A 27,882-nucleotide genomic window follows, 5' to 3' on the forward strand; every position below is an offset into this window, starting at 1 on the left:
TGAGGCAGCAGCAGCAGCCGACGCTCGAGCCACCTCTTCCCGCGGCAACAGAACGCGCGCCGAGCCAGGGGCTCGCTTCTCGCCGCCTCCCACCACCATCCCCGCCGGCGGCTGCAGCGTCAGCAATGAGTCTGCCCTCCAGCAGTCGCCTCTCCGCCTCGCCTCCGCGCGGCGGCGTGGCCGCCTCGCTGCCCGTCGTCTCTCCGCTCTCACACGCCGCAGCCTCGGGCGCAGGCACCGACTTCTCGCCGCCCGCACGCAGCCAGAGCCGCAGCGGCGGCGCGCCTCGGCGCAGCTCCAGCGAGGAGCGCCCGGCCGCCGCCGCAGCAGCGACGGCGTCTGCACCGAGCTCGAGCTCGCCGCACTATGCGCATCCACCTGCCCACTGTGCATTCGTCCTCGTCGCCGAGTTCGACATCGACAAGGGCAGCACGCTGTCGCATCAGTATCCGGCGCCCATTGGGCAGGATGAGTAGTGAGTGCATGCAGCCGACACGGCGGGAGCGAGGCTGCGAGACCCAGATGACCGACAGGCGTCTCTCCCGCACAGCATGCTCGCAGAGCTCATGCTGCCCGACGGCGCACATGCGCGTGCTGAGGACTGGACGACCTTCTTCCTCAAGCATCCGCCTACTGCACGTGTGGCAGAGGCGCAGGAAGAGGTGGCAGCGCAGAGCGAAGGCGGAGAGGCGGGAGGCAGCGCACCGAGCATCACGCATGTGCTCAACCTCGTGCGCACAAAGCACGACAACTCTGTGCGACGGTGAGTGCGCGGAAGGACACGGCCTGTGCACGGTGTCGCGCGAGAGTGCATCAGGCGTCGGCGCATCTCGCAGGGCTGCTTGACTGACTGGCATGCCGATGCAGAGGCGCACTGGTCAAGGCCATGGCCATCGGCACGACACATCCGTTCATTCATGTTTTCAAGGTAAGCGCTCTGCTTGGCCTGCACGCTCTCGCCTCTGAACTCCGTCCTGGCAGCCCGTGCTTCTTCTAGCGCTAGACGACTTCTTCACCACAGGCGGTACAGCGCCTCTACAGCGTCTCTACGAAGCACTTAACAGCATGGACCTCAGCGGCATGCCGCAGCTCTCGCGCGACGAAAAGTTCATCTTGCGTGCAAGCGAGCAGCGCGACTTGTTCCGCGAGCGCTTTGGCAGCGGTGGCCTCGAGAGGCAACGCAGTCGCAATGGCTCGGATGACATCAGCGCTTCGATGCACAAGTCGCTGCGGCCCAGACCGAGCAGCAACAGTATTGCTGTCTCGCTGGGCGACGATCCGCCAGAGCGGATGGGAGCAAGTAGCAGCGCGAGCCACAATGACGAGCGTGCCTCGTCTCCACCGCCAGCGAGTATGCCTCAGCCCCTTCGTCGGCCAAGCGGTGCCTCCATGCGCGCCAGTTCGCCAGCTCTGTCAGAGCGGAGACCGCCCCTGCTGGCCACTGCATTGGGCGTCGATGGCACACGGCAGCGAAGACCGTCTGCCGGCGCTTCTTCGTTGCTGTCGGGCGTCGGGGTGCAGCAAGGAGGCATGCAGGATACACACTGGTATGAGACGAGCGTTGTGTACCAGGGCAAGATGGTACGGCTGCGCATTCCTGTCGCCACATTTGCCGAGGAGGTTGGCGAGGTGAGTCTGCCGTCTGCTGCGATCCGCTGTCATGCTCATCCGTCTGGCGCAGTACTCGCTCGTGGCTCTGCACTCCTCGTTTGGCAATTCGACCCCTGTCGGGCCTCAGCATGCGCATCTCCACTCCAACGGCGCCTTGACGCCCTCTCTCATCTTGCTCTTCAACGCAATCATGACGTCCAAGCGCGTCATTTTCCTCGGCCACGGACAGCCCGCCCACACTGTCGCAAGCCACGTACTTGCAGCCTGCGCATTGGCGAGCGGAGGAGGTGCAGTCTTCAGAGGCCTGATCAGGCGAGCTTTCCCGTACTGCAATCTGGGGATGATGGATGAGTTGGAGCGCACGTGAGCTGCAGCAGGCCGCCCAAGCGAAGCAGGAGGCGACCCACTGACGTTCGCCTGCCCTCACACAGTCCAGGCTACATTGCAGGCGTGACGAATCCGCGATTCGAAGAGCTGCACGCCTGGGATGTGCTCTTCAACATCGAGACGGGCAAGGTCAGCGTTGCGAAGGACATCGAAGCGCCGCCTCCCCTTCGACCAAACACACGTCCTTCTGCCGCATCCCGACACGGCACATTCTCGAGTGGCAGCATCGCGAGCATGTCGGGCAGCGCGGGCATTGGACACGAGGCCGCGGAGACGGGCGAGTTTGGAACGCTCGGAGGCGCGGCGCCGAGCATCAAGAGTGGCCGGGAGCGCACGGGAGGCAATGCGCAGGTCATTGAGGCGAGGCAGGACGCACTCGATGTGCTCTTCATCGAGGACGTGAGTACGCGTCTTCGTCCCACTCCCATCCCTAGCGCTCACCTGCTTTCCTAGGTCCTCGGCGCTGTCCAAGCTCGCTACGGCGAGCGCTACCTTCTGGCGCGCTGGGTCGACTACGCACAAGGCTTTGCGCGCACGGCAGCGCGGCACGAGGAGCATTTCTACGGCCACACGACGCTAGCTGCGCCCAGCCAACCTTTCCTGAACGGCCAGCTCGGCAGCGGAGTCGTCTTTGGCGACCGAGAGACGGAACTACGCGAGACACAGGCGAATGCTCATCGCGCCGAGGGATGGCTCGCCACAGAGAGCTATAGGCTGTACAGAGATGTGAGTGCCGCCTGGCTTACTTGCTCCTGTCCGTGCTGACGGCGATGCGTGCCCCAGGATGAGGCACAGAGGGAGCGACAGCGCGCAGCAGGCGGGCAGACGTACGACCTGCAGCACCAAGTGAACCGGCTCAAGCGGGCACGGCAGATCAACACCGCCGAGGCCGAGCTGCTCTTCTCGACGCTAGCATCGAGCATTCGCAGCGCCGAGCAGATGACGGAGCTGCTTGCGCTTCACCCGGCGCACTCCGGCGGGCTTTCCAGTCTGAGCGTCGGTCTCCTACACCCCTCGTCTACGGTGCGCCACGCCACGCTCGAGCTCTTGCTGCAGCTCTCGTCCTTTGCCCTTGGGCAGAAGTTCATCCAGCAGCTCAATGTCTTCCATCGTCTCACCTTCGCGCGTCTGCTCTCGGAACGAGGAGACGCGGCGATTCTCTGCGCGCCGCCCACGGCGGGCATCAGCCACGCACCACCGCAGTTTGCGAGGCGACCGTCGGGCGGCACGATGCGCGACGGCCTGCCTAGCTCGGCTGGCTCGTTGCCCTTCTTGGCGAACTCGAGTGCCTCTCATGCGTATCTCGCACAGCCGAGCTCGGCCATCGACAGCCGCGCTCCTTCGCCGTCGGCGCTGAGCTACACTGCTGCCACGTGAGGCCCGCCACTTCGTTCCCCCTTGCTCTTTACGCCGCGATCCTCCTGCTCCCTTTACGCACCGTCACCAACCTCTGTAGCAACACTCTCATGCTCGCTCATCAAATTGTTCTGGTGTTCTACACAAACACGCCCCTCTCGGCCGCTCGACTTCTCGTCTCCTGCCTGCGGTCCTCCTCCAACGCCTTGGCCTCGGCCTCTGCACGCGCCGCATCGAGCGCCGCCAGCGTGCTCGCCGCGCGCATGGCTGCACCGTACTGCTCCACCTCTGCATCGCTCAGCTCTGCTTGTGCGGCTCGCAGTGGCGCACGAGCCGACCAGAGCGAGAAGAGCGAGGTGAGACGCGCGGTGGAAGCGGCGGCGATCTGGTGGAGGAGGTGAGCATGGCCGCGGAATGTGCGGGAGGAGGGAACGACTCACCTCAGCCTCGAGTGCCGCGTCTACACCGACATACGAGCTCTTCGGCACCGGCGTCGGCAGCGCGCGCCCGCCGAAGCCTCGAGCTGTACCAGGCGTGTTCGGCATGCTAGCAGCGATGGGCGTCGACGCTCCACTTCCAGTCCGGTTGAGGCCGGCGAAGTTGAGGCGGCCTGGCGGACCTCCCGCTGTGTTGCCAGCAACAGCAGCGGCGCCAGCGATGGCGCCGGGCCCGAACGATCGTTGAGGCGTGCCCATCATCCCTGCGCCGCGTGCCGCGTCGATGCTGGCGCGAGGTCCAGTCGGCGCGCCTTGTCCGTGCTTGTCGTCCGGCGATTCGTCCATCGGTCCAGAGCGCTGAACCGACATGCCTTGCGCATAGGCCGAGCCTGCGGCTTGTGACTGCATCGCGGCGCGCTGTGCTTCTTGTTGAGCGAGGCGACGCTCTTGCTCGGCTTGCTGCGCTGCTTGTGCGGCGGCCTGTGCGGCCTGCGCTTGTTGCTGCGCCTGAGCTTCGGCCGCAGCCTGTGCCTGGGCTTGAGCTGCAGCCTGCGCCGCCGCAGCTCTCGCCTGGTCCTGCACCCTCGCGACCTGCTTCTTGATCTGAGCATCCGCCTCTCTTCTCGCGACCTCATCCTTCTCTTCCTGCTCCCGTCTCTCCTCCTTCTCGTTCTGCCTCGTTTGTTCCTCGGACGCCGCCGCGGCCGCCGCAGTGGCGGCGGCATCGGCCACGACGTCGAGTGCGGGAGCGGCAGGTTCCTCGAACGCTCCCTCCTCCGCGACCTCTCCCTCCTCTTCGCTCTCCTCCTTCTCCTCCTTCCTCTTGATGTGCAGCGGCAGCATCTCCGAGGAGATCGGCATGCCTCCTGCGTCCCTCTTCCTCGCCAACGATCGAGGTGGCGGGTCGTTGGTCGGGAGCTGAGGCGGCACCACAGGCTGAGGCATGCCTGCTGCTCCGCCTCCGCGCCCAAAGGGAGGCATGCCCCATGCGCCTCGCATGCCTCCCCGTCCGCGACCGCGGCCGCGCCAGCCTGAGGGACCGAGAGGCGCGTTTGCAAGGCCACCTGGACCGGCTGGCGGCACGCCGCCGAAGCGAGGATTCGGAAGCATGGGCAGTGGTGCACCCGAGCCGGGACCGTAGGCTCGTCGCGCGGGCCCACTTGGTGGAGCTTGAGCACTGCCGCCTGCTGCGCCTTTGAGTGCTAGCGAATGAGCAACACGCATCGCGGCGCAACACGGCGAGCAAACACGTACCTTGTCCCCACCTCCCCTCGCCGCCCGCTTGGTCTCTAGGCGCCGGCGAGCGCGATCGAGACTCCCTCCCAGACCTTCCGGAGAAGGAGCGTCCGGAACGTGCCGAACGCGCAGAACGGCCAGAGTCACTGCGTGAGGCGGAACGCTCGCGAGAGCGCGGCGAAGAGGGCGGTGTGCGCTGCGGCGATCGTCCGGGACGCTGCAGAGTCATGCGGGAAGGTGGAGAGCGCGAACGACGAGGTGAGAGCCGATCTGTGCGGGAGGACGGCGTTAGTCTTGCAAAGGCGCTCGCCTGCTCTCCTCCAGAGCTTCGCCAGGCGTCCGCACGACGTATCGCCCCACGTGCGGGCGCGCTTGCCCATCCCTCGCCTCCTAGTCAATCAGTGCCCTCTGCCCCCACCCTTCCAGCCACACAATGTCCCTCACCGCTGCCATTCTCCACCTTTCCGTGCCGTCACATCCTCCCACTACTCCCACTCACCTCTTCCTCTGTCCTCCGCCTCCCATCTCCTCCCCGCGCCCGCCACGGGTGTCGCGTTGGCATTCGTGCCCGCCGGTCCCATTGCCCCTGGTCCTCCTGCTCCTCCGGCGCCCCATCGTCGATTCGGCCTCTCGCTTCTCGCCAGGTGCGGCGGTGGGGATCGCTCCCTGCCTCCTCGCGGATGAGGCAGGCTCTGCGGCATCTGCCCGCCACCTCCGCCGCCGCCGCCGCCGCGTCCTCGTCTGCCCCATCCTCGCTCAGGCACGGGCGTCATGGGCCCTGGCCCTGCTGGAGGCGCAGGCCCATCTGGACCACCGGCACGTCGGCCGTAGCCAGCATCGCGGGATCGCTCGGGGAAGTCATGTGCTGCGCCTGCGCCACCTCGAGGTGCACGCTCGCGCTCGCCGCCGCGCTCGCCGCGCTCCGGGCCGCGAGAGGGGCCGCCGCGACGATACATGGCGACGCGCGGGCGCTGAGACGCTGAGTGCGATTTGGGAAGTGAGGAGAGAGAGGCGAGGAAGCAGGAGAGGTGGTGCGGGCGTGAGGTGAGGGAGAAGAAGCAAGCTGGCGCGGCGCTCTTGCTGCGAGATGAAGGCCGAAGCGTGCGAAATGCGCGCCGCGCGCCGCCGCGCGCGGCGCCGCGCCGCCAAAGCAGCACCTTCGCAGCGCCCGGCGCTTCCTCACTCGACTGCACTCACGGACGCTCTCGCCTCGCCTTGCGCATCGCCTGCTCCGCGCCCCATCGCGCACACAAAAGAGGAAGCGAAGCAAGGCCGTTTGGATTGCAATACAAGCCGCGTCGCGCCGGTGCGGAGGAAAGACAAAAGGGGCCGTTCGGTAAGAGGGCTAGCTGCGAGTCAAACGCACTCGAGGAGAGCTAGAGTCCTGCTCTGCTCTCCACGACGGGCGCGATGACAAGCCGTCGTCCGGGCGCTATGCGGAGCGCGGACGGCGCGTTAGAGAGGAAGACACGGTCGGGAACGAGGACTGGGGTACTAGAGGGGATGAGGGCAACGAGCGCCGTGCGTTGGCGAGATGGTTAGGCCCGCGGCGGTCGAAGGGAGAGATACTGGTACAGATGAGGATGGCGAGCGAGCAATCGAGACCTCAGGGCGAGGGTGCTTGCCCGAGACTCGGTAGGAAAGAACGGTCCGTGCGAGGCCGGAGACTCGGGAAGAAGGCAGAGCGTCCGGCAGGCGAGGCAGGGTCGTAAAGGGTCGTCAGATGCGCGGCAAGGGAGAAGCGACGAGGCGAGGCGGTGGCCTATTGCAGCACGAAGAGGCCTGCGAGCGACAGCGCGACCAGTGCGCTTCCGGTGCCGACGGCCATCGTGCTTGGCCGCAGCGACGCAGCAGCACCAGCCTTGCCGAGCACCGCGTCCGGCACGCCCACTCGTGTCACGTTCGCGGCGCCCGACGTGCGGTTCGAGCCGACCGTCGCCGCGGGCGTGGTGGCGTTTGGCGAGATGGCAGGTGCGCCGCCGACGTAGCGCGTGCCGGGTGCCGTGGGCGGAGCGTCTGCGCTTGCGCTGCGAATCGAGGGAGAGGCGAGCACCCACTGCAGGCCGCCGAGGATGTGGTTGAGCATGTCCGCGTCGCGGAACGAGGCGGACGTGTGCCCCAGCGCCGTGTAGAACGATCGTCCATCGCCACCCGTGCCTCGCTGGGAGCGCTTCGTGTCCGGCTTGTCGTCGACGCCTCCGCCGACGGAGCCCTTGGGGGCAGTAAGCAGATTGCCCTCCTTGTACCAGGCAATCGGATGCGGCGCGCCTTGGATCGCATTCAGCTCCTTGCGCGTCGCGTCGTTGGAGATGTAGGAGCTTGGATCGACGGTCAGCACCACCTCGTGGTTCAGTGCGCGCGGGTCGGAGGAGAAGTGGTACACCTCGCCAAAGACGTCCCAATGCTTTGGCACGGCCGTGACAGAGGGATGGTCGGCGTGGTCCGGCGCGACTTCAAATTCGGCGTGCTGGATGAAGGGATGTCCCCCGAAGTAGGCACCGCAGAGTCGGCCGTACCAGGGGTACTCGTACGCCGTGTCCGATGCCTATGCGCGATGCACTCAGCAACGGTCGGCACCGCACACAAGCAGCTTGCTCCGACTCACCTCGTGAATGCCCATCCAGCCGCCGCCTGCCTCGATGTAGCGGCGCATATTCCGTGCGCCCTGCGGCGTCAGGGCATGGCCGCTGGTGGAGATGAAGACGAGGGCGTCGAACTGGTCGAGCCAGCCATTCTCCTCGAGCTGCGTCGGCTCGTCGAGGTGCACCGTGCTGAAGCTGTGCTCGTCGCCCAGCTTCTCGAGCGCCTCGGCGGCGTCGTAGCGCGAGGCGTGCTGGTAGCCCTCTGTGCACAGGCGTCAGCGATGCCCGGCTGGGCGAGCACGGCGGGCAGAGACGCACGCGCATAGGTGTACAGCAGCACTCGTTGCCGTGCCGCTGCCTGTGCGGCGAGGCAGAGGAGCGAGAGGGAGAGAAACAGACGGGCAGCCATGGCTGGCGAAGCGGTGCAGGACAGAGGGCGGCTGCGGTGAGGTGTCGGCTGAGGGTGCAAGTCGGAGAGGAGGCAGCGTAGAGTGTTACTGCGTGAAGGAGTGTGAAGCCGGCGAGGCGTGGGGTCGCGTGCGATACGCTGAGGCGGACGAGGAGGATGCTGTGGAGAGAGAGGGTCGAGGTGGTGGTGGTGCAGTCGATAGAAGAGAGCCTGCCAGCAACGTCGAGTTGAGGGTGACGGGCCAAACGAGATCTTAGAGCTGTCACACCTGCAGCGGCCCACGGGCCAGGCCGTGTGGCTCTTGCCTTGTCCCGCTGCAGCAGGCTGCGCGAGGGCGAGAGCCACGCACCCGGGGCACCACGAGGTGTTGCTGTCCTGCGCCGAGTGCCGCTGGTGCTGCCGTCTGTGTCTGCCGCTGCTGCCTGCACGGCCATGCATGCGCTGCAGCGCTCAGCGCCTGCAGCGGATCCGCTGCACCACGCGCCGCGCTCCGCCGAGAGGCAGGCCGGCCCTTCTCGTGTCTCTTCGCTGCTTCCTCGCCTTCGCGCTCGCTCCATCTCATGCCTGCGCTCCGCCAAGGCAGCGCCAGAATGCCCCCGGAAGGCGTGCGATGCTGCCCAGCCTTTCTGTGCGCATCGCGTCTCGCGAGCATGCTCGTCAGCCTCGTGCCCCTCACGCAGCGCATGGGCCCCGCACGTCAACACCTTCACTTCACACACACCCTCTCTCGCCTAGCGCACGGATGCAGCGATGTCGCGCCTCGGCAGCGGCGGGTAGGCGAGGAGAGACGAGGCAAGGGCGCGGCACACCCTCGCAGGCACGCCGGCAGCCGCTGGCCATGCCCTCACAGCGCGCAGCAGGCAGCACCCAGCGCAGGCCGCCCAGCGGCAGCGCGCTCAGAAGCGGCACACGCATGACGAAGCAGCGGGTATGCGTGCCTCGGCAGCCGTTGCCTTGTCAGGCCCCTCTCGAGAGGACAAGGAGGGCTCGGCATCGCAGCGGCTCCTCTGCCCCCCCTCAAGGGCTCGTTAGCGTCCTTCCACCTGCACCCGTGTTGCTCTGCTCCTGTGCTGCTCAGGCATGTTGAGATCGGCAGTGGCGCCATGCCCCTCATTCGCCCTCCGCTCCCATGCCCGTCATGCGAGCTTCTTTCTCGAAGGGACTTGGGCGCCCGCGGGCTGCACGCGCAAAGACTGCTCGGGTGCCCCAGGGGAGCCGAGGCTCGCGCTAAGGCGGCGCGACGCGGCTTTGCCGCTGCATGCCGTGCGCTGCGGCTCCTCCATCCCCGCCGGAGCGCGGTGCTGCCGCTGCCGGCGCTGCGCTCCAGACGCAGCTCACTGCCCGTCGGCACGCTCACGTGCGACAAGGGCCAAGCCGTGGTGCGTACGCAAAACTCTTTCTGCATTCGCAGCGCAGGTGCGACGGATGCGAACGGCAGGTGCAGCACTCTTACTCAGGTGGGCCTGCATGACGGCTGGAGGCGAGATCTCGCTGGTCTCCAGAGGTCCGCACCGCTCTTCGCCAGTCAGCCGTCGGGCGCCGAGGCAGAGGCACAGGTCGGGTGCTTGCGGTCCGCGGAGAGAGAACGGTACCTTTCTCTCACGTGGAATCAGCCACTCGAGTCGCTCGAGCAGCGGTACGGACGCAGGATGATGCTGCGCCGCACCTCGTCCCGGTCTGAACAGGAAGGCCCGCAAGCCCGCGAGCCGCTTGGACCCTCAACGTGGGAGTGGGAGCTGCCAGAGGCTCCTGACTATGCCGTGACAGAAGGTAGCGAGAGCGATGGCGACGGTAGTCCAGACGTGAGACGACGACGGAGAGACGAGAGGCTTGCATCTCGGAGATCAAGACGCTCGGTTCGCTCATCCTGCACTTGCGCTCGTCCGCAAGCTCATCGATGAGGGGGCTCTCCACTCTGACTTTCATCGCGCCCCTCTCATCAAGTCAGGGCGCACTGGGGGCTTCATCCAGGTACGCAGATGCTTATTTGCGGCGTTACTCAGGAGAGGCAATGAGGCGGAATTGCGAGCGCCACTGGCGTCACTTGAGCTAGAGTGCTGCGGCAGAGAGGAGGATGCTGGTGGCCTGCGTGCGCAACGCTTTTGCGAAGAGGCATGGGGTGGAGGTACGCTTCAAGTCGATGCCTGCCAGCTCAGCGACGCACAGACGCAGCACAGCAATGCAGCTGCTCAGGCGGCCTGCACCAAGACTTTGCACGTCGATGCTGAGGCCGAAGAGGTCGCTCGAGAGTCGAGTCTGCTGCGGCGATGCGGCCTGCTCAAGGCTCGACACGGCCAGCCTCGCTCGCCGTGGCGGCGCAGCGAGCAGCCGCAGCGCCATCGCCCACACGCCGGTCTCGCACGTCGCACGTCGCAACGATGCAACGTCGTGACGTCGACGTGCAGAGAGGCGTCGCTCGCACGGGAGCGAAGCGAACCTGTTGAGGCCGCGAAGGACGCCGAGCGGCGCGCGGGTGTTGGACGAGATGCCAAGGCGCGCGAGCGGCAGCCGCAGACTGAGAGCCGCAGCGTCCAAGGCGTGCCGCCGGCGTTCTTGGCTGCCGCCCGCGCCGTGCGGTGCGGAGGCGGTGCCGCGCGCGCGCGTGCTTGGGCCGCGCCGCACGACCCTGACGCCTTTGCGCCACCTCAGCATCGGGCAGGGGGCAGCACAGGACGCCGCGGTCGCAGGAGCTGCGACGCAGCAGCACCGCCTCTTCGCTCTCGACGTCGACCCTCCCTCTTCGTCCCACTTACGCTTGGCCTGGCGCTGCGTCCTTTCTCCCTCTCGACCTCCTCGACTTGATCGCACTGGCTTGCATCTCTCTCCTCACCCTCAGCCTCTCTCTCTCTCCGCCGCTCGCCGCTCGCCGCCCACCATGCGTCTCTCTCTCCCCTTTGCTCTCCTCTCTCTGCTCTCCCTCACTGTCGCCAGCCCCGTGCGGCGCGCAAGCACCTGCAACGGCTCCCCCGCGCTCTGCTCCCGCCTCTACTCCAACGTCACCTTCGCCGGCGCGCACAACTCCTACGCCATCGCGCCCAGCGCGCAGACCAATGCCGGCGCGAACCAGAACGTCTCGCTGAGCTTCCAGCTGGACATGGGCGTGCGCCTGCTGCAGAGCCAGGCGCATGCCAGTGGCAACAGCAGCGCCACGGGCGCGGGCGTGGATCTGTGCCATACCAGGTGAGTGTGGGCAGAGGCGCGGGCACTGTGGGAAGTGGGCAAAGAAGTAGAGGAGGACTCGGGAGACGCGGCTGTTTAAGGCGCCTGCACTTGGCGCAGGGCATTGAATGATACGGGGTCCTTTGGGCGGGCTGCGCTCGTGCACACGGCCATCGAGCAGCGCGGCACGAGGCTTCCAGCTGCCACAGCTCGCCTCAGCGACGAAGTTCCGGGCTCGAGCTCTGGAGTGGCTGCTTCCACCCTCCCCCTGCCTCTCTTTCGCGCGGGGCCTCAGTTCGCGGCGCAAGCTCTCTTGCTTTGCACACCTGACGCTCGCCCTTGCCGCAGCTGCTCCATCTTCCAAGGCGGCGCCCTCGAGGCCTATCTCTCCCAAGTCTCCAGCTGGGTCTCCTCGAACCCGTCGGAGGTGCTGACCTTGCTCATCGTCAACTCCGATGCCCTGCCTGCCTCTCGCTTCGCCCAAGCGTTCGAGTCCACGGGCCTCGCCAGCAAGGTGTACAACCCCACTGCTACGGGCGCTGCGACGAACGGCGTGGTGGCCAAGAGTGCATGGCCTACACTGGGAGCACTGGTGGATGCTGGAACGACGGTGGTGGTGCTCCTCAGTAGCGGGGCCGATACGAGTAGCGTAGGCTGTGAGTACCCTCCCTTCCCCCCTCCCTCGCGTCCCTCATCGCTGACGTCGCCTTGCAGATCTGCTCCCGCAATTCGCAAACGTCTGGGAGACGCCGTACGACCAGACCTCGGTGCCGTTCAGCTGCAGCGTCGACCGGATCGACTCGTCGAGCACTTCCTCCAACCTCATGTACCTGTCCAACGCCTATCTCGACGAGGCGCTCTTCGGCAACATCGTCATTCCGGCCGTCGCGTCGCTCGGAGACACAAACTCGGAGAGCCGGCAGCTCGAGAATGCCTACGCATGCGCAGGCACGCACGGCACGGCGCCGAACTTTCTGCTCAGCGACTACTCGCAGATGGGAGAATACGGCGTGATGAAGGCTGCAGCCAGACTCAATGGCGTCGAGTACACGGAGCCGACGAGCAGCCCGACGAGCCGCGGCTCGGGCTCGGGCAGTGGCAGCGGATCATCGAGCGGCGGCAGCAATGGCGCCGCAACATCGCCACGCTCTCTCGCGGCAATGGCGATGGGAGCGGCGGGAGTGGCGCTGCTGACGCTCTAGGTCGCTCGTCACCTCCCTCGCTCTCTGTCGTCGCCCAGTCTCTCATGGCTTCCTCCCCCGTCATCGTCCCCGCTGTTCTTCCTGCCTCTCGCAACTGGCCTCTCAGCTGCTTTGCAATCTTGCCATGCGCACCGAGGCGTGCGCGTCGTCTCGTCAGAATCGCCTGCTCATTTTGCATCCTCAGGTTGGGTGCAGACAAGCGAGGGGCCAGCAGCTCTGTGTCGCGAGGCAGACGGCGCAGACGAGGCGGCGTTGCCGGCGGCATCTCGCCGAGCAACGGCTGGCCCGGCGATACTGCCGGGGCCGGCCCTTCTGCTGCTGCGCCTGGGTGCCGCACGGCACTCAGCAGCACCCGCTTCGCTGGGGAAGAGGGCGATGTTTCTGCCGACGGCGTGGCTTTCGCATGTGCTCGCCGTTGCTGCGGCGCCGCGTGCGCCTGTCGTGAGCGCCGCCGGCTTCGCGCGTCGGGAAGCGGCGCATGGTAGCAGGACAGGGAGCCGGAGCCCCCCTCCGCATGACGCGGCGAGGAGGCGCGAGCCCGAGGCGCGCGGCGCCGCTGCGCTGATCCGCTTGCGCGAGGCCGGGCGACGCGGCGGCTTGGCACGCAGCCGGCCAAGCGCGCGCCGCGCAAAGGGCAAGCGCGAAGCGTGGGCGCGAAACGTCGGATCTCCAAGCGCCAGCAGCTGCAGCCGCTCGGGCGAGGTGCGCACGCCACGCGACGTGCACGCGCCCCGCAGCCGCCGCGCCCGCAGCCTCAGTCCGTGCCTTGCTTCCTCGCCTCCTCTCGTGTGCCTGCCCGTTGGTCAGCGCGACTCGGCCCCTCTCGCATCTGCATCTGCACCCGCCCTGCGCCGACCGCTAAGGCTGCGTGCTGCTGCTCTGCCTGGCCCGGGGCGTCGGCGCTGCGGGGCCATCGCCATGCATGCCGAGGCAGCACCCGCAGGAAGAGGCGCACATGCCCCCTCCTCCGCCGCGGCCACGGCCGCCAGCTCCTCCCCGTCTGCGCGTGCCTCTCCCGCCCTTGTCGCCAGCAGCAGCCGCAGTGTGCCGCCTCAGGCCAGCAGTGCCGCCTCTGCGCTCGCCTCTTCCCCTTCCTCTCTACGACATCGGCCTCTGCCATCCCACGCCTCCTCCTTCTCATCTTCGCGCGAGCGCAGCATGGCGCCCCCACTGCTCCCGCTGCCAGGCACGCGCAACGACAGCAGCAGCAGCGCCATGCCGCGTGCATGGCGCAGGCGCCGCTTGCAGCGCACATGGTGCATGCTCTTGACGCTCGCGGCGCTCGTCACCCTGCTCTGGGTGCCGGGCTGGGCGGGGTGGAGGACGAGCGGTGAGTGAGGGGGTCGAGCGCACGGACAGGCTTGGCGGCGAGAAGGAGGAGCAAGGAGGCGCACAGAAGCGATGGCGTGGTAGAGCAAGGTGGACAAGCAGCTGCTGGTGAGGCGAGAGGGCTCTGGCTCCTGCTCAACCCCGGTCTCGCTGCGTCTCTCAGCGCAGGCAGCCTCACCGCTCGATGCAGCTGCTGGCATGCCGACTGAGCACTGACGCCGCTCCTGCTGCGCCGCACAGAGTGGCGCGATGCTCTCCAGCCTCAGCGCTGGATGACGCCTTTCCGCGGCGACTCTGCGCTCGACGCTGGGCCAGAGGTGCACGACTTCGATGTGCCACCTTCTGCTCCCGACCCACTCGAGGCAGCACCGCCAGCCCGGCCTTCGCCTCCCGGTCGACCGTCTCCTGGTCGACCTGCGCCAGGCGACAGCGAGGCAGGAAGCAGTCCGTTCGGCTCCGGCTTCGGCGGACGCATTGGGCACACTCGGCCCGCCGATGCCATTCTCGGCGCTCAGTTGCCTGTGGGCTACGAAGAGCCGCCCAGCGAGGCGTCGGATCGCCCCGTGCTCAACTCCTCGGCTTTCCCCGCACAAGTAGCCTACATGAGTGCCTCGATGGCCATGGCGATCCAAGCCAACTCTGCCTCGCCCCGCCCTGCCGATCCTCATCTGGGCGAGATTCCCGAACATCTGCTCGCCGTGCTCTCGGCGCCCCGCACCTTCACGCCACCTCCACGCCCGACCGATCAAGGATGGACGTCGATCAAGCGCGTGGAGCCGAAATGGCTGAAGTGGAGAGATGGCAGTGACACGACGCGGGAGGATGCGATGCATCCCGAGCGCGTTGCGCTGGAGGATGATTGGCGCAAAGCGCCGTACAGTGGCTGGCAGCCGCCACTGAAGGAGCTTCGAGAGTTCCTCGACGGCAAGGCCGCGCCGCTGCCGAAAGTGCAGCATGCGTTTGAGGCGCCGCAGCGGCACAGTGGCAAGATGGGCGATGAGCAGAGGGAAGCGCTGATCAAGGAGAGACAGATACTCGTCAAGAATGCCTTTTTGCACGCGTGGGACGGCTACAAGGCGCTGGCTTGGGGACACGATGAGCTGAAGCCGGTCAGCCAGGAGCCGCATGACAACTTCAACGTGAGTGAGAAGGCGCGTGGGCACGACGACGGCGGCGGCGCTCAGACGTGCTACCTGCAGGGCTGGGGAGCTACCATCGTCGATGCCCTCGACACACTGCTCGTCATGGATCTGCGCGAGGACTACGACGTGGCGCGACAGCACGTGCGCGACATTGACTTTACCTTTCTCGGCGGCACCCGTTCGGCATACGGCACATCCGACGGCCGCGTGCCAGTGTTTGAGACGGTCATTCGCTATCTGGGCGGCCTGCTCTCGGCGCACGATCTGGCGGGCGATGAGCTGATGCTCGAGCGCGCCGAGGAGCTGGCGCAGTTGATCCTGCCGGCTTTCGAGACGTTCTCGGGCTTGCCTCAAGGCCGTCTACGCCTGGGTGCGCCCCCGCTGCGCTCGCAAGCGGGAGCGGTCGTGCTGGCAGAGGCCGGCAGCCATCTGTTGGAGTTCACGCGCCTCTGGCAGCTCACCGGCAACCGCACCTACTTCGACAAGGTGCAGCGTACGACGGACTGGCTTGATCGCAACACGTCGCGCTCTGATGAGCGTCTGGGCACGTTGCTTCCAACGACGCTTTTCCCGGAGTCGAGACACATGTTCGGTGCGCAGCGATGATCAAGCAGACGCGTGTCATGCCCATGCTCACGTCGTCCACACAGGCACGTACTCGCTTGGTGGCATGGCCGACTCGTACTACGAGTACCTCATCAAGGAGCACCAGCTGCTCGGCGGCGCTCTGCAGTACGGCCGCATGTACGCCGAGGCGATGGACAGCACGCGGCGCTGGCTCATGCGCACCATCACGGGCGTGCCGGGTGCGCCGAGCCTCATGACGATTGGCTCCAGCAACGGCAAATACTTGTGAGTGGGCAGCAACGATGCGCACTGCTGTATGAGAGTGCTTACACATGTCCTGCGTTGCAGCCAGCCGAAGCTGGAGCATCTGACGTGCTTCTGCGGCGGCATGCTCGGCCTTGGCGCACGGCTCCTGGACCGCGAGCGCGACCTGACCAGCGCACGACGTTTCACCGAGACGTGCTGGTGGGCGTACAACGCCACAGCGACGGGCGTTGGGCCCGAAGAGCTCATGTTCTACTCGGACGCCGACGACGATCGCTTCGAGGTGACATACGATGAAGACGGCGCCGCAAGTCGAGGCAAGGCAAAGGGCGCGCCGCTCGTTGGCGTGAGGAGCATGAATGGAGACTACAGGAATCGACCGGAGACGATCGAGTCGGTGCTCTACATGTGGCGCCTCACGGGCGATCCGATCTGGCAGGTGCGTTGCGCCATGGGCGGATGTAGTGGCAATGCGCTGTGCTGATCACCCGTCCACAACAGGAGCGCGGCTGGCAGATGTTCGCCTCGTGGGTCACGCACTGCATGACCGACGTTGGCTTCTCGTCGTTGCACGACGTCATGCAGGTGCCGGCACAGCACACCGACTCGATGGAGTCGTACGCCTTTGCCGAGACATTCAAGTGCGTCTGGGGTGCTTGCGGATGCTGCTGGTGGACCCAGCGCTGACGTGCTTGCTGCACAGATACTACTACCTGCTCTTCTCGCCGCCCGACCTCATCTCCTTCGACGTGAGTGTGGAAGCGGCATCGTTCTCGCGTCTTCTCCTGGCTCACAGCGCCGCCCCAGGAATACGTCTTCACGACCGAGGCGCACCCTCTACTTCTCCCTCAAAACGGCGTCTGGGGCTCGCCCGGGCGCGGGCGACAGACATTCTGGGATGCCTCTGCGTCGCACGAGCCCTCTCCCGGCTCCAAGGCCTACTCGGGCGGCGAAGGCGGCGTCGTCGGCGGCTTGACGCACGTGCAGAAGGTGGCGCTTCTGGCGATGCAGAAGCAACAAGCGGCGGACGAGGCGGCGCGGCAAGAGCGCAAGACGGCACAGGCTGCTTCGGCCGCGTTGCGAGCGGCCGAGGCAGCAAGCACGGCGGCGGCTGCCGGCCAGGCTGTCGTGGCGCGAGGCTTAGAGCTTGGTAATGACGGCGCGGCAGCCGTCAGCGCGGCGCTCCGACGGCTGCTCAACTCGGCAGATCTCATTTGGCAAGGACGCGGCGCCGATGCACCAACTGCAACCGCAGCAGTCTCGCGCCAAGACGCAGGTACGCTTCACGGCTCGAGTCGCGCTGGACCGCCCCAATCTGCACTTGTCCCGGCGACGCTGCGCGAGGAGGAGCTGGACGAGCACGGCTTGCCATGGGGACATCCGCAGGGCAAAACTTCGCCGGAGCAGATGCGCCGCTTGCAAGAGGAGGTGCAGGCGGCTCAAGAGCGGGTGATCCGCGAGGCTCTCGAGAGACTGCAGCTGCTGCAGGCGGAGGGCACGGAGATTGCAGTCACGGAAGAGGGAGAGCTGGTGCTCGTGCGAGACGTGGGACTCGCCGAGCAGGAAGAGGAGGATGAGGCGCTCGTGGATGAGGTGAGCGAGTACGCCGACGAGGAGGACGAGGACCACGACCCTTGAACGACCCGACGTGGACACGCATGTCCGACCCACCCCACTCAAATACCATCTGCATCGCTCCCTTCGCGCCCTGGTCGCGATCTTGTCTGATGAGCCGTCCAGCCAGGGTGCTGCTCGCGGATCACTGCAGTCACTTGGCTTGGGAGAGGCAAGAAGGAGCGCTGGCAATTATCAGCCACGGCAGATGCGCCGGACTGGGAGAGAGGGGATAGTGTAGCGAGATACAGGGGTCGGGAAGCCGCTCCGGCGTGCGCGCTACTTGGTGCGCTTGTACACCTGCTCGTCGCTCGCACATCAGCCTCTCAAGCGTCAAGCGTAAAGGAGGGAGGACCGGGCACGACTGACCTTCTCCAAGAAACTGCGGAACACCTCCCTCTTGAGGCCGTTCGATCCATCGTCCTTGGCGCCCACGTTCTCTGGCATGTCCATGATCATCTTCTCGATGCGCGCATGGCTCTCCTTTTCATACTCCTTGAAGCGCTTCTCGACGTCGATGTTCTCGGCACGGAACACCGCCTTGACGCGCTCTTCGCTCTCGGCACTGCGCTGCCCGTAGTGGGCGTCCAGGACGGCGCGTTGCTCAGACGTGGCGTGTGCAAGGGCAACGTTGATGTTCCAGCTGCACTTGTTGTCCTGGATGTCCGTGCCGACTGCGGAACGGAGAGCGACGCGAGGGAAAGCGAGGCAAAGCGAAGAGAAGAGAAGATCAGCACAAGCCCTTCCACAGCGCTCAACGTGCAGCTACGCACTCTTGCCGATAACCTCCGGTGCGCCATAGCAGTCCAAGTAGTCATCCTGCACCTGGAAGTACTCGCCGAGCGGCAGCAGAATGTCCAGCGCGCGCTTGTAGAGCGACTCGTCGTCCAGACCGGCCTAGGGATTCGCGGGAGGCGAAAAAGTTAGTATGTTTGCGACGCGCGTGCTAAAGCGAAGAGCGAGGACAGCATGCAGACTGCGGCCCATATCAACCGAACTCGCGAACGAGCCTGTCTCCTGTACTCCTCCTCCGCTCCTCTCATCCTCTGCTCCCCCCTCTCTCCCTCTCGCTGTCCCTCATCATACAGCGTCCCCCATCGCCTCACTCACCATGCGCATAGCAAGCGCGACGGGCAGGTAGAAGCTGTAGAATGCCGTCTTGTACACGACGATGAGGTGGTGCCTTGGGCAAGCAAGGGAGCGTCAGCAGCAGCGATGCCAGTAACAGGAGAGCCACAGCGACGGCAGCGGCAGCCCTCGCTCCCCCTCCTTCGCAGCGGCGACTCACTTCTGCAGACTGAAGCGGCTCAGATCCACATCGTCCTCGGGCGCGGTGATTAGATCGATGAGCTGTCCCAGCTCCGTCTGGAACGTGACGTCGTGGAAGAGCTCGAGGAGCAGGCCGTAGTAGGGGCGCGTGCGGAAGTGCGTCTTGAGCAGGTGGTAGATGGCGGCCTCGAGCATGAAGGCGTCGTTGATGGCAATGTTGCCCACGCCGGGCATGCGGTACCAGCACGGCTGCCCGCGGCGCGTGACGGAGGCATCCATCATGTCGTCTGCGACGAGAAAGTATGCTTGCAGCTGCGCCGTGCCCCAGCGTGGCCATCAGCATGGGCAACCCATCGCCTCGTCTTCGCTGCAGACGCACCAGCTCGACACACCACCCGAGCACAGCAGCATCCCTGTATTCCTCCTCGCTCAGCTCTCTCGTCCGCTTGCCCTGCGCATCCGTGCACAGGATGATGTCGACCGTGTCGACGACGGAGAGGCCGCGGTTGAGCTTGCCGCCGGGCGTGTTGTGCGCCAGCGAGCGCTCGTACCACTCGATGGCGGGCGCCGGCATGCCCTCGGAGCGCAGATAGTCGAGCAGCTCGGCGGAGAGGGCGGGAAAGACGGCGAGGAAGCGCTCGCGCGGCGAGGAGGAGGGCATGGTGACGAAAGTATGGGGGGATGTGGGGGGGAGAGGGCGAGAGGGCGATCCTCTGGAAGATCCGACGCGCCCCGCTCGCCCCACGCCGGCGCGCATCAGGCAAGGCTGCCCCAGCCTGGCGTCACAGGCAGCGCGCCACGTGACGCGCTTCGCGGCGGCCGTGCACGACGGCTTCTGCCGCTGCCTTGCCTCGCCGCCCGCTTCCTTCCTCTCCACACTCGCCTCAAGCCGTCAAGCGCAGCAGCCATGTCCTCCTCTCTCCTCTCGCGCTCTCTGCGCTCATCCGTCACGCCGCAGCGTCTCCTTCGCTTCTCCAGCAGCGCCCCTGCTCCCCCGCCGCCTCCCGCCCCCTCCGCCCGCCCGCCGCCCAACAGGCACGTCCGCTTCTACCGCGACATCCTGCCGCCCATGGTGCGCGTGCTGGCGTACGGCAGTGCCGTCTACTTTGCCGCACATCTCGCATGGACGCTGCTCGACGGGCGCGAGCAGCGCGCGCTGGAGAACGAGGTGCGCGAGCGCCTCGAGGGCGACGTCAGGCAGCGCAGAGAGGCGCTCACGCAGGAGGAGAAGGGGCAGGAGCACAAGGCAGGATGGATGGGCTGGTTCTCAAAGTAGAGTTGTAGTCGCTCGATGGCCAGACTCGGCGTATGTTCGAGCAGTCTGCTCTGCCACTCGTCGGCGGCGCATCGGCATTCCGCTTCAAGACTGCTCCCGAGCTCCGCGTCACCTCTTTCTCCCTATACCCATCCATCAGCTCGCACGCGCGCGCGCGCACCCACGACGTGCCGTAGCGCATCTGCCTGCTGAAGAGTCGCTGCGTCTTCAACACGGACACGTGCGACCACACGCAGCGCAAGACGGCGCAGCTCGTCATGGCAGCGTCCGCAGCGGCAGAGCTGGTGCGCATCCCGCTCTCATCGCTCGAGCGCAAAGCACGCCTTCGCGATGCATCTCATGCGTCTGCACTCCGTCCGATCTGCGCTCTCGGCGAAGCGCATCACAGGCCGGCTACACGCGCTTCGCTCGCTCGTCTCGAGAGCGTCGGTTTCAGTCGTCATCAATGCCCACCTCACACGCCAGCTCGCGGCGAGAGAAAGTGTCACAGAGAGCGTGGTCGTAGAGGAGGAAAGGCGAGTGGAAAGAGACGAGCAGGGACGGGTCGTGAGAGCGTCATGAAAGGGAGACGGTGGCCGCGATGCTTTGATGAGCGCAGAGAAGGAGAGAGAGAGAGACCGTGTGTGCATGGCCGTCGTCACGTCTTGCGAAACAGCGCACGTCCACGTCCTTGCATCTTCTGCATCTGCGTCGGAGCCTCGAAGAGCGCCCACTTCAGCTCCGTCTCTCCCTTCGAGACACGCTCTCCTTCAAACGCCACTGCGGCGGCACGACTCGACTCAGCATGCGCTCAAGGCTGCGGCCGCATAGGAGATGAATCGAACTCACCGCCGCTGTCGCCCGCACGCGCACGTTCCGGACTCAGAGAAGGACTGCGCCCTGCTTCCTCCCAGCCGGCCGAGCTCAACAGCGGCTTGATGCTCGAGTTGGGCGAGGGAGACGTGCCATGCAGCGCCAAGTGGTACTTCATGCCGCCCTCGAGTTGCAGGAGGATCGTGGTGCGGTCCTGTTTGAGTGAGAGCGACAAGGATCAGCTGCTCTGCACGTGAGGCAGAAGAGAAGACGCGCACGTACCTCGAGCAGCATGGCGCGAAAGCAAGCCATCTGCGTCTTCTCCTCGATGCGCTTCACTACCTCACGCACCTCCTTGGCCTCACAGCCCGCATTCGCCAGCGCCGCTTGAGCCTCTTGCTGCGCCTCGGCATCGCTGCCGGCAGGCGCCGTGAGAAGCGAGAGCAGATCAACGCCCTGAAGCGTGGGGTTGTTAAGGAAAGAAGGACGATGGGGAGGCAGAGGAGTGGGCGTGGGCGGAGGGACGTAGAAGGAGATGGAGAGCGGAACGGACATGGCTTGGCGTGTCGAGAAGGTGAAGAGAGATGGTGGTGGTGGTGAGCAAGAGACGAGCGAGGCGAGCGAGATGTCAAGAGGAGGAGCGAGGGCAAGGCGCTGAAGGCGTGGGCTTATCGCGGCCGAGGCCGAGTGTGGGGAAGCGCACTGCGCCACGCGTGCACGAGGGGGCACGCCGCCGCTTGCTCTCCAAGCGCCGCAGCTCGCACCGGCTGTCCCGTTCAGGAGCTGGTCCGAGCGTCTTCCCAGAGCAGCAGGTCGGCGTTGCGGTACATCGTTGCCGGTGGGGCACAGCTGTTCCGCGCTGCGGCCCTGCGCTGCAGCTGCAGCGCTGCCTTGATGGACGCCGCAGCGCGCGTTAAGGTGGGCGTTCCCACGCGCAGCAACACACCCCGCGGGTGCCGCGGCCGCGAGCCGGGGCCTTTGCCGCGTTGCGCGTGCTCGTGGGCAGGGCCAGGTCCCCGCCCGCAGCAAGGCATGGCGCTGCGCTCGGGACGCCTTTGCTTCTGTCTGCCTCTGTGACCTCGGTGCTGCGTGCCAGCATGGGACGCAGTCGCAGCTCAGCACGCTGCGAGCAATCTGCTCGGCGCGCACGAGCAGCGCAGCCTCTGCAGTGCGCAGCGAGCTCTTGAGACGGGCGCCAGCATCGCGACGCTCGCCTCAGCCCAGTCTCCGTCTCTTGTCTCTGAGCAGACGCAGCGCCGCATGCTTCGCTGCTTTCTCCTCCTGACACTGTCGTGCATCGCGCGCCGGAGACGAGCGAGGCGCTGGGCGAACCGGCTCACCTCGGCTCTCACTCTCCCACGTGGCGCTCACTCACGCACGGCCTGGCACTCCTCTTGCGTCTGGCAAGCCCATCTATTGCCTCGTTCCCCACTCCTCGGCGCCCTGCCAGCTGGCCCAGGCGCCAAAGTCGTTCGCCAGGCCGCCGGCATGCTCGACGCTGAGCTGCGTGTCTCGCAGCTGCACGCCCGCCACCTCCTTGTACACGCGCTTCGCCGTGTCCGACACACTGCGGCCCGTCAGCAGCAGCATGCGTCCGTGCGGCGCCAGCAGCGCCTGCACGCTCTGCGCCACCTTGCGGCACGTCGCCTGCATGTGCGGCGGCGTGAGCTCGTGCAGCGCGTGGCATGCTGCGTCCAACGCACCTCATTCAGAAACGGCGGATCGACGACCATGAAGTCCACCTTGCCCTTCAGACCCTCAGGCAGCGCAAGCGGCTCGTCGAGGTCATACCGCACGAACTCCTGCTCCGACAGCAGCGCAAAGCGCGTGTCGTACTCGAGCAGGTACGTGTTGCCGCGGTCGTATGCATGCTGAAAGCCCACGTAGGCCGTCGGACAGGAGATGAAGGCCAGCGTCGCGTCCGACGAGGAGAGCTGGGCGTGCACGAGAGAGGCGAGATGCGAGGAGAAGGAGGCCGAATACCTGGCCAGTGTAGCGATCAGTCTCGGGTCCCTCTCAGGCGGCTGTAGACACTCGGCAGTGCCCACATGCCCCCACTCCCCTCCTCGTCCCCGTCCCCTCTCATCGCTCTTAGCGCTTCGCCTTGTGAGCCTTCAACTCACCAGAACTGCGACAACTGCCAACTCTCGCCAAAGTCGCGTCTGAACTCATCGACACTCATCCGCTGCGCCTCTCCCACCGGCTTCACCTCGTTCTCTCCCTCTCCATCTCTCGGCGCCAATGTTGCGCCTTGGGCCTCTCTTCTCCTCCTCTCCGCCTGCTCTTCCAGGCGGCGAAAGCGCTCCGTCTCCTCGGCCTTCTGCTCTTGGAACTGGCCCAGGAGCGCAAGTGTGGCGCTGGACAGCTCGAGCGGCGAAGAGGAGGTGCTGTCGACGCTGCGAAGGGAATGAGGCCGCGGGGAGGAAGGCCCGGGGATGGATTGAGGTGAGGCCATGGCTGCTGAGACGAGGGAGGTGAGAGCGTCAAGGAAACGCGCTGCGAGAAGGGGACTCTCGGCAGAATCGAGAGCAAGTACATCACGTGACCATGCTCCGCACCTCCTCCACACGACGGTGAGTACAAGGTCATGCTTCCTCGCGATGGTGACAGGTGTGCGTTGCAAGACGGACAGTACAGATGAATGTGAGCGGGCAGGCAGCGAGTGAGCGGATGTGAGAATGTCAGCACGTATGGGTGAGGCAGGCAGCGCGATATGTGCGGAGGGCGCCGCTGCAGCCGTCGATCAGCTTCGTCCGCGTTTGGCTCGCGGCCTCGAGCTGCTTGTTGCGCCGCCGCGGCGCTTGGCACCGCGACCTCTGGCAGGCGGCGGCGGAGCGTCTCCGCCGTCTTCGCCCGGACAATCGCTGCTCCAGTGTCCGGGCAGGCCGCACTTGAAGCAGGCGCCATTCTTGCCTGCCGTCGAAGACTTGCCACCTCGGCTGCTGCGACCTCCCCTCGTGGCGTTGGATGTCGAGGCGCCGCTGTTCTTGGAGGGACAGTCGCGGGACCAATGGCCCGAGTCGTTGCAGATGAAGCACTGCCCGCCTCCTCCGCCGCCATCGTCATCGCCGGCGTCTGCATCGTCCACGTCGATATCGGGCCGCGCATCGGAACGGTTGAAGCGCCGCGCTCCGTCGGAGGGACCTGCGCTGTCGTCGTTCGGACAGGAGGAGGACCAGTGGCCTCTGTCGCACGTCGCGTCAGCAGGTGACGTGACCACATGGAGATGAGCAACGACTCACTCTTCGCCGCACTTGAAGCATGCGCCTCCTCCACCTCCGCTTCCCCCGCCTCCAGCGCGACCACGCGGTGCAGCCCGGCCGTTCGAGCGGCCATTGTCGAAGCGATCGGAGCCGCGGCCATTGTCGAAGCGATCCGAGCCTTGTCGGCCCACCGTCGGTCGTCTGGCAGCAGGCTCCACCTCATCTTCCCACTTGAAGAAGCGGCAGCGCGCGCCAGTGCTCTCTTTCGGACAGCCAAAGAACTCACGCCCTTTGTTTGGACCGTCCTGCGAGCGGAATGCGTCAGCGACAGGCGAGATGCATCGAAGCGGAGAGGCTGACCTTGGCGACTTTGAGGAGCTTCGCTTCCAGCTCGCACTCGCATTTGATAGAGGCACCCGGAGCTCCACCGTCCTCGTCTTGCTGGCTGGCGAAGTTTTGGCGGAAGCGATCGATCTCTGAGCCCTGCGACGCAAAGAAGCGTCAGCGGTTAGCGAAGCGCCGCTTGCCAGTCTGGCACTCACACCCGCAGCTGTACGAGCACCTCGAGCCCGACTCGGACCCGGCAGTGCCTGCTGCCCTGCACCTTGGGCATCTTCGAGCCACGAGAAGAATCCGCACGAGCCATCGTCGCGCGGCTTGCTGCAAGACCAGAACTGGCGGCCCTTGTTGGCGCCTTCCTTGCCGACTGTGCGCTGCACCGCCTCGTCGCCGCAGCGACAGAGCGGCGTGTCTCCGCTTGGTGCTGCATCGGGAGTCGGCGCACGGACAGGCGGCAGCTGCCGGCGTGGCGCTGGTGGAGATGCCGCTCGTCGAGCGACACTCGAGCCGCTGGCTGACGGGCCGCGGGCGTCTAGGATGACAAAGTCGTCGTCATCGTCGAGGTCCCGATTCGGCGCAGGCGCAAGCCGGTCAGGGCGAGCCCGCGGTGCCGGCTGCGCTCTCGGCGCCTGTACCGCAGCGGCGTCGAGCGCGACCTCGTCGAGCATCGCTGGCAAGGCGTGAGCTCAATCGAGCGGACTGCAGACCGCGCTCGCACTCACCAAAGCCGACGTCGTCGTCGAACTCGTCAAACTCGTCTTCGCTCGGCGGGCGCGGTGGCCGTGGCGGGTTGCCGCGAGGTGCACTTGGGCCGCCTCCGCCACCGGGTGGGCCACGAGGGGCGCCACCCCCGCCGCCACCGCCGCCTGGACCTGCTGCAGCGGCGCCTCCGGCCTGTGCACCGCCCGCGTCGCCCTCCTCCTCGCCTCGGAGGTACTTCGAGACGCTCTGATGGCACGCATCAGCGAGCAAGCTCGGCGGAGACGGTGGAGCATGACTCACTTGGACGATGCGACCAAGATTCTGCGTCGCCAGCGCAAAGACCGCGCGGTACTCCTCGACGCTCTCCGTCACGGTGGCCTGTTTTGTCTGAGCGCCCTCGCAGATGCGCTCCATGCGTTCCTCCATCTGGGCGGCGCGTCAGCCAGCGCCCATGCACGTCTCTACGCATGAGCACGCACCTCGCGACGCAGCAGCGGCTTCGACAGGCTCTTGTCGTCGGCAAAATTGATCGAGTTGTAGCCCTCGACGAGGCCCATGCCGAGCGTTGAGGGTAGCAGATACTTGGTCTGCCCTTCCATCGTCGTCATGACGTACGTGCGCTCGATGACCTTTGAGATGTGCTCTGCAATCGTCGCATCGGTGCCTGCCAAGCCCGGCCGTCAGCCACCGCCCCGTCTCTGCTTGCAGGACACTCACCAATGCCGTTGCGGTCCATGAGTGAGACCAGGTCTGCCTCGGTCAGCAGCTTGGGCGCCGTCGTCTCGCCCTCCTTCATCGACAGCTCCGTCGGCGTGAACGTCTCGCCCTCTGTGAACTCGGGCAGCAGCGTGCCAGACCACTGCTCATAGACAAAGACCTCGAGGAAGTTGCGCTGCTGGATCACAAGGCCTGCAGCGGTGCATTAGCGGAGTGTGAGCCCGTCGCACCTCTGCAGCTCACCAGTAGCCTTGAACTGCTCTTTCGCAATGTCGATGTCGACCGTGGTCTGGCGGCCGACACCGTCCTTGTGGCAACTGGCGAGGAAGCGGCGCGTCACGTAATCGTAGACGCGCTTCTCGTCGCCGCTGAGGTTGTGGTCGTGCGAGGTCGGGTGGATCGGCGGGTGCGCCTTGTCGTTCTTGTTGCCGTCGCGCGGCCGCTCAAACTCGCCGTTGTTGAGGCGCGTGGCGAAGGCGCCCCACGACGCATCGCTCGTCTGCTTCTCGATCAGCGCGCGGAAGTCAAACGCCTTGTCGTACTGGTCCGTCTCGGTACGCGGGTAGGAGAGCAGGCCGCGGTTGTACAGCTTCTCCGAGATCTGCCGATCATGGTGAGCTGGGACTGGAGGCCGGGCAGGCGGGGCACTTACATCCAGGATCATCTTGGGCGACATGCGCAGCAGCCGCGAGCCGTGCTTTTGCAGCTCGACGGTCGTCAGAGGCGTGCACTTGCTGTAGCAGAGACGTCAGCATGTGCAGAGGCATCGCTGCGACAGCACATACAATTTGCGCGTCTGGCGGCTCGTGACCCTGGTCACGCGGGCGACACCACTGGCCCGGCAGCGCTCGTAGATCGCGAGGACAGCGTCACGGTCGAAGAGATGGTTCTTGGTCCACTTGAACGAGACCTCCTTGCCGTCGCGGCGGTGCATGACGTGCACGTACCAGAACGGCTCGGGCACGAACGTGATGACCTTGACGTACTGGTCGACGACGAAGCCGAGCGTCGGGAACTGACAAGGGCCTGAGACGCGACGTCACGGTCAGCTGCGGCACCACACGCCTTCCAGATGAGCTCACCATAGCTGACGATGTTCTTGCTCAGCTCGTGGAAGCGATTCTGCAGCGCCATCGTCTGCATGCGCGTAAAGGCAGCGCCGATGCGCAGGTCGAGCTCGGAGCGCGCCTCCACCGCCGCAGCGGCGGACCAGTCGAGCTCGACGGGATTCTGCGCTGCATTGTGGATCTGGCTGCGAGTGGCGAGGAGCAGCGAGCTGGGTTAGAGGAGCTCAGCTGGCAATGCAGCCTTTACTCACGCTGCGATGATAGCGCTGAAGCGCGCCCGCTTCACCTGCACGTTGCGATTCACCTTGCGGCACTCGTGCACCACCTCGGAGCCGATATGCTCGCCCTCGCGATCGCAGTCGGTCCAGATCATGAGCATGTCTGCGTTGCGCACCTCCTGCCGCAAGTTCTGCGCAATCGCCTTGCCGTCCTGGCAGCCTCGCGCCTCAGCACGACTCTGCAGCAAGCACTCGGCACCACTCACCTCGCGAATCGACACGCGCATCGGCGCATCGAAGAGCGCTGCCGGTTCGCACGAGCCCCATTTGCGATGCGCGTCGGTGAACTCATGCTCTGTCAGATGACCGCGCAGCGACGTCACTGTAAAGTCTGCCCATCGCCCGTGCAGGCGGTAGCGAAAGTCGAAATTGCGGCAGTACTTGTCCTTGCCCGGTCGCTGCGCCTCGTGATCAGCCAGCGAGCCAAGCAGAGACTGCCGCTGGACTCACGTTCTGAAAGTCGTTCTCGGAGAGGATCTGGCTGATGGACTTGGCGATCGATGCTGCGTCCGAGCAACGCAGGCCTCAGCGGTGGCGCAGCATCGTCAGACGGCCCGACTCACGCTTCTCAGCAACGCACAGCACCCTCATCGGCCGCTGACTCTCTGCTTCTGCGCCTTGGCCTTCCTCTCTACGCTGCTTTGCGACTGCAGCACGCGGACGCTGCACCGGCGCGCATATACGCAGGCAGCGCCTTGTGTTGGGCAGACGAGCGCGAGGTGCCGGCGCGAGCAGTCCAGCAGCCGCTCCGGCGCGCGCAGTGAGCGGCGCTGCAGCAGCAAGGCGGAGCGTGCGGGCGGCGAGCAGACTGGCGGTGCTGCCCGTGAAGGGACGACAGTAGAGAGGCGCAGCGAGGTGGTGGTGTGCGGGAAGCAGGCAGCAGCGACGCGTCCCTCGACGCGTTGCTCGAGTGGAGGGCGCGAGCGCGGAAATGGCGAGCGGGG

The 27,882-nt window shown here is 66.1% G+C and overlaps 10 protein-coding genes across 10 annotated transcripts; 4 read left to right on the forward strand and 6 right to left on the reverse strand.

Moving 5' to 3' along the window:
* Positions 1–90: 90 nt before the first annotated feature.
* On the forward strand, positions 91–3,499 carry FA09DRAFT_322884 (spindle pole body interacting protein). The gene is made up of 8 exons (XM_025741070.1): positions 91–475; positions 551–763; positions 868–928; positions 982–1,629; positions 1,682–1,974; positions 2,043–2,397; positions 2,452–2,724; positions 2,782–3,499. The coding sequence occupies exons 1-8, from the start codon at positions 126–128 to the stop codon at positions 3,373–3,375; spliced, it is 2,787 nt and encodes a 928-aa protein (XP_025595422.1). The 5' UTR covers positions 91–125; the 3' UTR covers positions 3,376–3,499.
* FA09DRAFT_332317 (hypothetical protein) lies at positions 3,460–6,076 on the reverse strand. The gene is made up of 4 exons (XM_025743409.1): positions 5,527–6,076; positions 5,046–5,297; positions 3,795–4,984; positions 3,460–3,739 (listed from the first exon to the last, which is right to left on the reverse strand). Exons 1-4 carry the CDS (start codon positions 5,981–5,983, stop codon positions 3,494–3,496), a joined length of 2,145 nt encoding a protein of 714 aa, XP_025595423.1. The 5' UTR covers positions 5,984–6,076; the 3' UTR covers positions 3,460–3,493.
* A 713-nt stretch (positions 6,077–6,789) lies between these two features.
* On the reverse strand, positions 6,790–8,018 carry FA09DRAFT_335413 (class I glutamine amidotransferase-like protein; the record flags this gene model as incomplete). The annotated part of the gene is made up of 3 exons (XM_025743764.1): positions 6,790–7,572; positions 7,633–7,871; positions 7,928–8,018. The coding sequence occupies 3 exons, from the start codon at positions 8,016–8,018 to the stop codon at positions 6,790–6,792; spliced, it is 1,113 nt and encodes a 370-aa protein (XP_025595424.1).
* A 2,875-nt stretch (positions 8,019–10,893) lies between these two features.
* On the forward strand, positions 10,894–12,379 carry FA09DRAFT_341358 (hypothetical protein; the record flags this gene model as incomplete). Its single annotated transcript, XM_025744436.1, has 3 exons — positions 10,894–11,198; positions 11,526–11,833; positions 11,892–12,379. The coding sequence occupies 3 exons, from the start codon at positions 10,894–10,896 to the stop codon at positions 12,377–12,379; spliced, it is 1,101 nt and encodes a 366-aa protein (XP_025595425.1).
* A 1,284-nt stretch (positions 12,380–13,663) lies between these two features.
* FA09DRAFT_332324 (seven-hairpin glycosidase) lies at positions 13,664–17,382 on the forward strand. The gene is made up of 7 exons (XM_025743410.1): positions 13,664–14,847; positions 14,908–15,442; positions 15,501–15,702; positions 15,766–16,120; positions 16,183–16,322; positions 16,385–16,430; positions 16,489–17,382. Exons 1-7 carry the CDS (start codon positions 13,981–13,983, stop codon positions 17,317–17,319), a joined length of 2,976 nt encoding a protein of 991 aa, XP_025595426.1. The 5' UTR covers positions 13,664–13,980; the 3' UTR covers positions 17,320–17,382.
* Positions 17,383–17,513: 131 nt separating this feature from the next.
* FA09DRAFT_332326 (putative ERG20-farnesyl-pyrophosphate synthetase) lies at positions 17,514–19,258 on the reverse strand. The gene is made up of 6 exons (XM_025743411.1): positions 18,944–19,258; positions 18,584–18,876; positions 18,406–18,478; positions 18,069–18,192; positions 17,665–17,969; positions 17,514–17,595 (listed from the first exon to the last, which is right to left on the reverse strand). Exons 1-6 carry the CDS (start codon positions 19,223–19,225, stop codon positions 17,575–17,577), a joined length of 1,098 nt encoding a protein of 365 aa, XP_025595427.1. The 5' UTR covers positions 19,226–19,258; the 3' UTR covers positions 17,514–17,574.
* Positions 19,259–19,471: 213 nt separating this feature from the next.
* FA09DRAFT_341361 (hypothetical protein) lies at positions 19,472–19,840 on the forward strand (the record flags this gene model as incomplete). The annotated part of the gene is made up of 1 exon (XM_025744437.1): positions 19,472–19,840. One exon carries the CDS (start codon positions 19,472–19,474, stop codon positions 19,838–19,840), a length of 369 nt encoding a protein of 122 aa, XP_025595428.1.
* Positions 19,841–20,487: 647 nt separating this feature from the next.
* FA09DRAFT_152045 (hypothetical protein) lies at positions 20,488–21,297 on the reverse strand. Its single transcript, XM_025739194.1, has 2 exons — positions 20,915–21,297; positions 20,488–20,846 (listed from the first exon to the last, which is right to left on the reverse strand). Exons 1-2 carry the CDS (start codon positions 21,185–21,187, stop codon positions 20,631–20,633), a joined length of 489 nt encoding a protein of 162 aa, XP_025595429.1. The 5' UTR covers positions 21,188–21,297; the 3' UTR covers positions 20,488–20,630.
* A 728-nt stretch (positions 21,298–22,025) lies between these two features.
* FA09DRAFT_332328 (hypothetical protein) lies at positions 22,026–23,111 on the reverse strand. The gene is made up of 3 exons (XM_025743412.1): positions 22,756–23,111; positions 22,336–22,615; positions 22,026–22,279 (listed from the first exon to the last, which is right to left on the reverse strand). Exons 1-3 carry the CDS (start codon positions 23,085–23,087, stop codon positions 22,046–22,048), a joined length of 846 nt encoding a protein of 281 aa, XP_025595430.1. The 5' UTR covers positions 23,088–23,111; the 3' UTR covers positions 22,026–22,045.
* Positions 23,112–23,144: 33 nt separating this feature from the next.
* On the reverse strand, positions 23,145–27,800 carry FA09DRAFT_152006 (prokaryotic type I DNA topoisomerase). Its single transcript, XM_025739193.1, has 16 exons — positions 27,502–27,800; positions 27,389–27,441; positions 27,145–27,336; positions 26,912–27,090; positions 26,676–26,845; positions 26,379–26,619; positions 26,246–26,327; positions 25,837–26,194; positions 25,594–25,785; positions 25,356–25,540; positions 25,177–25,302; positions 24,897–25,122; positions 24,378–24,844; positions 24,196–24,318; positions 23,875–24,140; positions 23,145–23,817 (listed from the first exon to the last, which is right to left on the reverse strand). Exons 1-16 carry the CDS (start codon positions 27,527–27,529, stop codon positions 23,376–23,378), a joined length of 3,330 nt encoding a protein of 1,109 aa, XP_025595431.1. The 5' UTR covers positions 27,530–27,800; the 3' UTR covers positions 23,145–23,375.
* Between the last annotated feature and the right edge of the window lie 82 nt (positions 27,801–27,882).

Source organism: Tilletiopsis washingtonensis (genome assembly GCF_003144115.1).
Source record: "Tilletiopsis washingtonensis strain MCA 4186 unplaced genomic scaffold FA09scaffold_24, whole genome shotgun sequence".
Taxonomy (NCBI): domain Eukaryota; kingdom Fungi; phylum Basidiomycota; class Exobasidiomycetes; order Entylomatales; genus Tilletiopsis; species Tilletiopsis washingtonensis.

Excerpts from the sequence above, each read along its gene's own strand:
- FA09DRAFT_322884 (XM_025741070.1), top strand. The coding sequence starts at position 126 with ATGAGTCTGCCCTCCAGCAGTCGCCTCTCCGCCTCGCCTCCGCGCGGC. Across the intron at positions 1,975-2,042 it reads ATGGATGAGTTGGAGCGCAC|TCCAGGCTACATTGCAGGCG; the intron begins GTGAGCTGCAGC and ends GCCCTCACACAG. Across the intron at positions 2,398-2,451 it reads ATGTGCTCTTCATCGAGGAC|GTCCTCGGCGCTGTCCAAGC; the intron begins GTGAGTACGCGT and ends CTGCTTTCCTAG.
- FA09DRAFT_332317 (XM_025743409.1), bottom strand. The coding sequence starts at position 5,983 with ATGTATCGTCGCGGCGGCCCCTCTCGCGGCCCGGAGCGCGGCGAGCGC. Across the intron at positions 4,985-5,045 it reads CGAGGGGAGGTGGGGACAAG|GCGCAGCAGGCGGCAGTGCT; the intron begins GTACGTGTTTGC and ends TAGCACTCAAAG. Across the intron at positions 3,740-3,794 it reads ACGCGGCACTCGAGGCTGAG|ATCGCCGCCGCTTCCACCGC; the intron begins GTGAGTCGTTCC and ends CTCCTCCACCAG.
- FA09DRAFT_332324 (XM_025743410.1), top strand. The coding sequence starts at position 13,981 with ATGACGCCTTTCCGCGGCGACTCTGCGCTCGACGCTGGGCCAGAGGTG. Across the intron at positions 15,703-15,765 it reads TCCAGCAACGGCAAATACTT|CCAGCCGAAGCTGGAGCATC; the intron begins GTGAGTGGGCAG and ends CCTGCGTTGCAG. Across the intron at positions 16,323-16,384 it reads GCCTTTGCCGAGACATTCAA|ATACTACTACCTGCTCTTCT; the intron begins GTGCGTCTGGGG and ends CTTGCTGCACAG.
- FA09DRAFT_332326 (XM_025743411.1), bottom strand. The coding sequence starts at position 19,225 with ATGCCCTCCTCCTCGCCGCGCGAGCGCTTCCTCGCCGTCTTTCCCGCC. Across the intron at positions 18,479-18,583 it reads AGCCGCTTCAGTCTGCAGAA|GCACCACCTCATCGTCGTGT; the intron begins GTGAGTCGCCGC and ends TGCTTGCCCAAG. Across the intron at positions 17,970-18,068 it reads ACCGGAGGTTATCGGCAAGA|TCGGCACGGACATCCAGGAC; the intron begins GTGCGTAGCTGC and ends TCCGTTCCGCAG.
- FA09DRAFT_152045 (XM_025739194.1), bottom strand. The coding sequence starts at position 21,187 with ATGTCCGTTCCGCTCTCCATCTCCTTCTACGTCCCTCCGCCCACGCCC. Across the intron at positions 20,847-20,914 it reads TTCGCGCCATGCTGCTCGAG|GACCGCACCACGATCCTCCT; the intron begins GTACGTGCGCGT and ends TCACTCAAACAG.
- FA09DRAFT_332328 (XM_025743412.1), bottom strand. The coding sequence starts at position 23,087 with ATGGCCTCACCTCAATCCATCCCCGGGCCTTCCTCCCCGCGGCCTCAT. Across the intron at positions 22,616-22,755 it reads TGGCAGTTGTCGCAGTTCTG|GTATTCGGCCTCCTTCTCCT; the intron begins GTGAGTTGAAGG and ends TACACTGGCCAG. Across the intron at positions 22,280-22,335 it reads ATCCGCCGTTTCTGAATGAG|GCGACGTGCCGCAAGGTGGC; the intron begins GTGCGTTGGACG and ends CCGCACATGCAG.
- FA09DRAFT_152006 (XM_025739193.1), bottom strand. The coding sequence starts at position 27,529 with ATGAGGGTGCTGTGCGTTGCTGAGAAGC. Across the intron at positions 27,337-27,388 it reads CCGAGAACGACTTTCAGAAC|CGACCGGGCAAGGACAAGTA; the intron begins GTGAGTCCAGCG and ends CACGAGGCGCAG. Across the intron at positions 26,620-26,675 it reads CAAGAACATCGTCAGCTATG|GCCCTTGTCAGTTCCCGACG; the intron begins GTGAGCTCATCT and ends GTCGCGTCTCAG.